The 8,450-nt window shown below is 36.0% G+C and overlaps 1 protein-coding gene across 1 annotated transcript; it reads right to left on the bottom strand.

The window, feature by feature from the left end:
• Nucleotides 1-4,591: 4,591 nt before the first annotated feature.
• LOC107663827 (histamine N-methyltransferase-like) lies at nt 4,592-8,250 on the bottom strand. Its single transcript, XM_016454176.1, has 8 exons — nt 8,154-8,250; nt 7,836-7,931; nt 6,793-6,953; nt 6,601-6,653; nt 6,375-6,482; nt 6,146-6,276; nt 5,526-5,619; nt 4,592-5,220 (listed from the first exon to the last, which is right to left on the bottom strand). The coding sequence occupies exons 3-8, from the start codon at nt 6,927-6,929 to the stop codon at nt 4,865-4,867; spliced, it is 879 nt and encodes a 292-aa protein (XP_016309662.1). The 5' UTR covers nt 6,930-6,953; nt 7,836-7,931; nt 8,154-8,250; the 3' UTR covers nt 4,592-4,864.
• Between the last annotated feature and the right edge of the window lie 200 nt (nt 8,251-8,450).

The following is an 8,450-nucleotide window of genomic DNA, read 5'->3' as shown; positions in this document are numbered from 1 at the left end:
GCCCTACAGGGCACTGTCACTTAAAATGCAAAGTGCTTTCCTTCTGCAGTCCTGTTCAGAGAAGGGCAAACTGCAGAAATGATCAAAACTGCATGCAATAATTGATGCTGCAGTACACCGTCTCTGTGGTAATAACCTAATCTGCAAGATGTATGTTAAAGATCACTTGATCTGGAAAGCATCTGTACAAATGTCTGACAGACATCTTTAAGATGTCAGTTTTAAATACATTCTAACCCTGATAGCAAGCAACCACTGAATCAATGTTAAAAATGGTTGATTTGTCAATATTAACTGCATTGAATCAACATCACTTTTGCACCCACAATTAATGTTGAAAAAATGTTGACATTTCAACAAACCACCTGTGATCAGCGTCTGCTTTAGTTGGGATCTTGACTCTTTGTACTTTAATGTTAGGTTTTTATTGTCACTTGTAACAATGTGCTAAAATATATTTGTTGAGGCAATGAAAACTAAGATCCACTGGGATCAGGTGATGGTGATCATGAATGTAAACATTGCGAGGTTATTTAAATAACTGCTCACAAGCGTGTTGTGTTTTTATGTGTGAATAATGTGTGATGCTACAGTCTGAGATTAAAGCAGTGGTACGGCTATCATACTTCTATGAATGAATAGAACATACAAAAAAAAACTCATTAAATTGCTGAATCAATTAGACATCAAGAATCAGCGTATGAAACTCAACAATGGTGACAATCAACAAAAGAAAATTTTATGCTGAAATGCATGGGTATCAACATATACAGCACTCATTCATGACTCCCAGCATGCATTGCAGTTGATCTGTTTATCTGAATTAGTTTGATGATTGTCACCATTGTTGACGTTTGTATGAGTGTTGATGTTTAAATCTTTATGTATATTTTGCCACAGTATCTTTGCATTTGTGAAACAGAACATTGCAGCAGCCAGAGACTCACCGCGCCTTCAAAAAAATCCAACTGAAGTGCATAGACCAAAAAAGGTTACCCAAAGATGAAGAGCTTGAAAAGAGTCCGCACATTCAAACATTAAAGCAACACAAGCAAGATGAGAACAATATATGCAATTTACTGAATAAAACAGGGCAAACGTTTCGGTCACATGTTGATCATTTTCAATGCCAAGCTAACAGTGTTAGAACTAGAAGCCATCTTAATTTAAGGAATCACATGATAATTAAAGAGATCACATGATCAATCAGGACACAGAGAAAAAAAAACAATGTGTGTATATGTAGAGCAATGGATAATTTACAATATTTACTGAAATAGAACATTTACATCAATAATGAAAGATCAACTTCAACACTTTTTATTATTTCTTTATTATAGCTTGACACCCATCACAAAAAGTAATCTACTCCAACTTAACTTCAAACCATCTCTTTCTTTATTAATGCATGTGTTTATATTGAAACACTATTGTAAGCACTGAAAGAGAATTAACTTAATGAAAAGCAAGAGTCAAGAGCCCAACTAAAGCAAACACTGATCACAATAATGGTGCTTTGTTGAAATTTCAACATTTTTTCAACATTAATTGCGGGTGCAAAAGTGATAATAATTTAATGTCATTAACATTGACAAATCAACTTTTTTAACATTGATTGAATGGTTTTCACCTGCTCTTTTGCTATCTGGGAAATAGACGTCTTTTCACCTTTCACTTTTCAACCAAATTTTAACGTTGTTTAGACGTCTGGCATTTACGTCTTTTCGACGTCTTTTCAACGAGTTTTTGCTGAGTGGGAAACATCTAATAAACGTCTATTTGACATCTGATAGGAAACGTCCTAGACCTATTGCAGATGAGAAAAACACTAAAAGATACATCTAGCAGATGTAAATGCAGACGTCAAATATATGTCTCCGTGATGAACATATTGTAACGGCCACCTAATGTTGAACGTTATTCATGTTAATGCCCCTTTAAACGTTTTGCTGTAAGTTTCCTCTCTGGTAGACGTTTCAATTTAATATATAGACGTTCATCAGAATAGTATGGCCAACACAGAAGGTACCAAATTGCGTTTTATGTTAAAATACTTTAATCCTATAAAACTAAAAATAAAAAAAGTAATTTACTCACTATCATGTTGTTCCGGACCGTATGACTTTTTTCCCCGAAGAACATAAAAATGCTTTTGGTCGAATTCAATAGCCTACATCGTGACTCACTTTAATGCTCATAAAGCACACATGAATGTCAGCAAACAGTCCACGTGGATCGCGGTTCGATTTCTAAGTGCTCTGGTAAGTGAAAAACCAACACAATATTTACGCTTTTTTTATTTTGTATTTTTTTTATCGCAGCTGCCCTCTTGCTCGCCATCCAGTTAAAGTCCAGTAGTTGGCGGAAATGCACCTTTTACCGCCATTAATGGTAGAAAAAGACAATTGTATATTTCAAATTGTTTTGATCGTTCTGTATATGATGGTAATGATAGTAAGATGAATATAGCCTACCATTCATCCTTTTTAAATGAACAAACAAACAATAAATGCCAGACAGTCACTGATAATTCTCTGGCTGAGCCTTACAGCTGATAAAGGTGTGAGCTGGAATATAAACTCAGTCAAGCTGGTTTAATTAAGTCTTTCTGCAGTCAACAAAGACCTCTGTGTCAATGTCCTCCAGAGTCAGTACTGTCTGATTCTGACGTTTTCAAGACAGGCTTGTCTTAACTTTTGTATGGCTGAATTTCACCAAGCTATACAAACCTTGAATGTCCTTTCAGAGACACAAATGACTTTCAACATGCAGTGTGATGTTTTTTATAGGATGTTTGATACAGTAGCCTATATGGCTCAAAAGACACTCAAGCTTCTGTTTAAGTTAATCATGTCAGGTTAATGTTTTGTTTTATTTTCATGTGGGACAGATATACAGAAATGTTGATGGACACATGACAATATTCAAGTTACTTTAGAATACTACTGTAAGCAAACACAAAGGGAACCAGATAGCACACATAAGGTGTCTGTTCAAGATTATTGATCTGGAAAGCATCTGCTTTGTACAAACATCTGACAGATGTCTTTAAGATGTAAGTTTTACATATACATTCTAAATCATAAACATCTTAAAGACTCTAATAAATGACTATTTGACATCTGATGATAGGAAACAACCTATAGACGTATTGCAGATGAGCAAACATTAAAAAAAAATATGTCTTGCAGATGTAAATGCAGACGTCAAATAGACGTCTCCGTGATGTAAGTGTGCTATCAGGGGAAGGCAGTGCTATTCTAACAAGCCCTCTACACTCCGTAATCAAATAAATCTGGTAGTACTTTCAAGTATATGTATTTTAACCTTGAAATGTATCTATACAACCTTTGTCCTGTCTGGTTAGGCATTAAACATCTCTCCAAAACTAAATGAGGTATAAGGTCACAACAACACAACTAGTCACCAAACAATACAATCTCATCTCTTTCATCATAAAGATTGTTGTAGTAAAATCATAAACTCTGTGACCATATGAGTTAATAAGTCAATGTACAAAAGTTGTACTTTGCTGCTTAGACAATTTTCACAAAGTATATACATTTAAAGGGGTCATATGATGCGATTTCAATTTTTCCTTGAAAGATGAAGCTCGCGATTATGGTAAGGGGCGTTACATTTCCGACGAGTGCTTGCGGTGTTCGGCCAATCACAATGCACTGGGTCAGCTGGCCAATCAGAGCAGCCTGCACTTGTCAAAGGAGGGGGCTTTGTAGAAAACGAAGCGTTTGAGAGAGGCGGGGCATAGAGGACCTACAATAAATGTACAGTATTTGAAAAATAATGTGTTTTTTGAACATTAAAGCATGTCAACATATTCTGTTACACCAAATACACAAAATAATGATCTTTAAAAAAGCATCATATGACCCCTTTAAAGTGTGGCCCATATGTGCTCAGCCATGACATACCTAGGCCAAATGTGACAGCTATCAGCCACATTTGGCCCAAACGCTCTTGCTATCTTGGTATGTACAGAGTTACTCATACTGGAGTTTGTGCTACAAGGTCTCTTCATGACACGTCAACTACATAGGCCTTCATTAAAACAGATTTGTTTGATGTTGATGCAATATAAACTGCATTGTTCTCAATGGTTTTCCTTTTCCTGTTTGTTCACCCATAACAAAATCATGTTACAATATTATTCTTTAGAACAGCAATTACCTTGAAAAAGGAGACTAGTTTAAAGCTCTTGAACAGGGGTGCGTTTCCCAAAAGCAACTATGGTCACAACTTAAGTTCCGTCGTTACCAATAGAGTTCAATGGAACAAACCACCATAGTTAGCTAACGATGCTTTTGGGAAACGCACCCCAGATTAGTTAAAATATATGCTATTGTTATGATAACCCACGTTTCAGAACATATCTAATAATGTGAAAATCAGATATTCTGTATTTCCTAAACCATTTATTCTCAACCAGGAGGCCAAAACATGATTTAAAATAAGACAAAACAACTAAAAATCTCTATATTTCTTAGTTTAATTCACCTCAGCAACTGTTTCATTTTTTTTAGAACTAATTTTTTTAGAGGGCTTGAAAAAAATATATGTGAGGTAGTCTGATTTTAAAAGTGTGATTTCTAGACCTAGAAATGTCATGTTAATTAATGTATGATGAATACACATCTGTATAGTTTTTAACGCTTTTAAAATGCAGAAATTGCGAGGAAAAAATATTAAGAATCGTTATTCTTAATAATTATCAGTAAATCATGAACAGCTTTAAAAGTCATGGGACCTTTCAATATTATTGAGAATGTGGACAACGAGGGGCTTTGGACTCAAAAAGGTTAAGAACCACTGTCGTGTGCAGGTGAGATATAAAGGAGTCTTGGAGCTATGGCTCAACCACTAATACTCCCAAGTTGTTGTTGAATATGATCCTTCCATCCACCTCTTTGCTGCAGTCAGGATGTCTCAGTAAGTTCAGCACTCCTTTCTTCAGGTCTTCAGGAGCATTCTTACTGAACTCTATGACCTCGGTAAGGAAATCCAGCAGCAGTTCTCCCACCTGGTCTCCCTCAGTGAAGCACTCTGTGATGTCCATCTGGGACAGAAGCTCATAGTTCTGGTAGGGGATGCTCTCAGTATCTAGGAAGGTCTTTATATCTCCTGTAGTAACACACTGGCTGATCTCAGTATTACAGAGTTGTTCTCTAAAGGTTGTCCATAATTTTCCCCATCCACTCTCACCTACAGTAAGTAGAAGCAGAACGGAGATAATTTTTACATTAAACAGAACAGAAACTTTTTTTTTTCTTCAAATTTTGAACCCACTGTACTGCCCTACAAATGTGAAACGCTTAATGAAAATTAGAAAAAAAACAAACAATCTTTTTTTTGACCGATTTTACACTCCATTTCTCTGAGCCTGAGCATAGTTGAGCTAAACCTGTTAGACAAGGTCCACTTAAGCAAAAGGTGTAGTTACTTAAAAGGTACATAATTTAGGTTATGCACTTTGGCGAAGTTTTGAACTTGAACAGCATTTACTATACCTGACACCAGAATGATTAAGAGTTTCCCATCTTTGTGTAGAAGACTCCGAAAAAATGAGACAGTGGCCTCTGGATCTTTGATGTAGTACAGCATCTGTTAAACAGACTGATATTAATATTCTGCAAACACAACAAAAAATGTTTGATATTATACAGACCTCAGTAATATCACTTTGACTAATATCAATTTAAGTTGATGAAATGAATGAAAATGTCACATGAAATTAAAATGAATCTTTATTCAAATTAATCTTTTCTCTAAATGCGTGTTAGTCTGAACTTATTGTGAACAATTCATCCATGCATATGTTTAATTTTTTGTGGCCTAGTAATTCTAAATTAAAGTGGCATAACTCAAATCTCCATAAAAGAGTAGGCTTCTCTCTGTTGATGTATGCCAGACTTGTTCAATCATTTAGTCTACTTAGGACCCATCCCTTTCTTACAATCAGCTGCATTTAGATCTGCCTCCATCCAATCAACAACCAATTAACAGAATCATGAATTTCTTTTTTGATAATCCAATTCACCTGAAAGTAGGTCAGAAAAGGAAGTAAAGATCTGTCGCTACTTCCGTTATGTCACAACTTTAAAACAATAATTTGTTGGTAGCTCAAAACCTGTATCATGTGAATGAAGTCCATCTTTTTCCCAGGGTTTTTCTCTTGCCAATGTTTTTCAAATTCAGATGCCGTCATCTTTTTCCATGTAAAGTATATATAATCAAGATCTGGAGTTGTTGACACTTGAACTAAACAGATAGAGAACAGCATAAAAAGCCATTCATTGGTAGAATTAGTAAAATCATATATGGTTGGCTTATATGAGCATCAATAAATTGACTGGTACCTTTATATTTGTGCAGCATGTCATTGCTTGGTTCCACCACTTCATTGTTGACTTTGGCATGTGGATGTTTCAGGTGTAGCTGAGCTAGCATCTCTAGATCAATCTCACCTGGAAATTAGATGAATATGGAGAAGTGAGAACTCTGTTAGGTATTAAAATCTGATATACTGTATGAAATGATGATATAAACTGAATCTTAATAATTCAGTCTCTATGAAAAGTGTACCTGCTCCACTCCCTACTCCCATTACATTGAAAAAGGATCTCCCCCCTCCAATGCTGCAGAGAGAGAACATAATAAAGGCAAGATAATATTTTAATATCTTGTCATTGTTAAATCTGCTGGCACATTCTGTATTACAAATCTAGGACAGGCTAAATTAATAAAATATGACATTCATCAAGAACGATAAAGCACCTTGCCAGTATGTCTGGTAGCATATTATGAATGAAGTCCTGCATGCACTGGTGCTCTGATGAGCGCTTCAGAAAAAGCTCAAAAGATTTGAGGTATCTTGGATAATCTTCCACAAGTGATCTGAATGGAGCTGCCATGGTTTTCACCTGCTGAAACTGGTGCTTTAGAATAATAAAAATGAGTTATGAATTCACCCAAAATGAAACAAAGAAATAAATAAGATATTTTGAGAAATGTCTCAGTGTTATTTATTTATTTATTATTATTTTTTTCTTAGTCCATGTAATGGAAGTCAATGGTCACCAAAACTGTTTGGTTACCAACATCAAAATATCATCTTTTATTTCCCACAGAATAAATAAAGTCATACAGGTTTAGAATGACATGAGGGTGAGTAAATGATGACAGTTTTTTTTCTTTTTGGTGATCTGTCTCTTTAAGATGGTACCTACAAGTAGGACATGTTCCTTTGCTGGAAGAACATTTCCTATTAACCAATCACCAAATTGATTTTAGGGGCGGATTTTGAAGAACAGTTTAATTAAACAATCACTGTCGTTGGGTTAGGGCCGTGGGCACAATCTTTTTGCTATTTGCGGTCACAGCAACAGGTGTAATTTAACACAGTCTGAAATGATTAAACAAAAGAAGACATATAAACTAATAAAAAAAACAAGAAGAAATTCATAGTAATTCAATCAAAATTATTATGCTTATAATATAATTTGCAACGAAACCTTCATATTCTCAACTCGATGATACGAATAAAAAAAAGCTATTCAGTAAAACGTATTGCATTTATGAATGACGACTTATATTCACTAGTTAAGTGTCAAACAGTCATCCCAGCAGTATGACGTTCTGTGTTACATTCAGATGATAAGATCATATTCATCAACAGGTTCAATGAGAGCCTGACACACCGATTCGCTCCTATTTGTAGAATGGTATCATTATTTCTAACTCTGGGTGTGCGCCGCCGCCTCTTATACATCAGCGCTCTAATAACTAGACGGAGAAAGCAGAAGTGTGCCGCAGCTTACCTTCACTTCTCTCCGTTTTCACACTGCCAGTGAGACGCTGGGTCGCCGCACAGCCACACAGAGATGAGCCCCGCCCACATCCTTAAAGACGCAGTGCTACACAAGGCAAGGCAATCAACCAGGAGGACCGTTTAGAATAGATGCTCCTAGAATTTCTACTTACAGGAGACGTCCTCAAATATAACAAAATATATTTAGTGAAAAATCATGGCTCTCCACTACTTAAAATTACATTTTTAGAATCAGGCGGTTCACCGGCACAAATATTTATCTTATTAGTAGCCTAAACACATTTACAAATATATATGTTTTTCATACATTTATTAATTTAGACTGTATCACATGCCACTAAGTCATCAACGTGTCACTAGACCAGGGGTGTCCAAACTCAGTCCTGGAGGGCCGATGTCCTGTAGAGTTTTGCTCCAACTTGCCTCAACACACCTGCCTGGAAGTTATAGTATGCCTAGTAAGACCTTGATTAGCTGGTTCAGGTGTGTTTGATTAGGGTTGGAGCTAAACTCTGCAGGACACCGGCCCTCCAGGACCGAGTTTGGGCACCCCTGCACTAGACAGGAACAGAAAATAACTAAAATAAGACAACGTGCTCAGCTC

The sequence above is a fragment of the Sinocyclocheilus anshuiensis genome, unplaced genomic scaffold (genome assembly GCF_001515605.1).
Source record: "Sinocyclocheilus anshuiensis isolate Anshui unplaced genomic scaffold, SAMN03320099.WGS_v1.1 scaffold976, whole genome shotgun sequence".
Classification (NCBI taxonomy): Eukaryota; Metazoa; Chordata; class Actinopteri; order Cypriniformes; family Cyprinidae; genus Sinocyclocheilus; species Sinocyclocheilus anshuiensis.
This window is presented reverse-complemented; position numbering and strand designations above follow the sequence as displayed.

Coding starts and splice junctions, on each gene's coding strand:
- LOC107663827 (XM_016454176.1), bottom strand. CDS start 6,929: ATGGCAGCTCCATTCAGATCACTTGTGGAAGATTATCCAAGATACCTC. Junction 6,654..6,792: donor CTACCAGACATACTGGCAAG/GTGCTTTATCGT, acceptor CTCTCTCTGCAG/CATTGGAGGGGGGAGATCCT. Junction 6,277..6,374: donor CATGCTGCACAAATATAAAG/GTACCAGTCAAT, acceptor CTATCTGTTTAG/TTCAAGTGTCAACAACTCCA.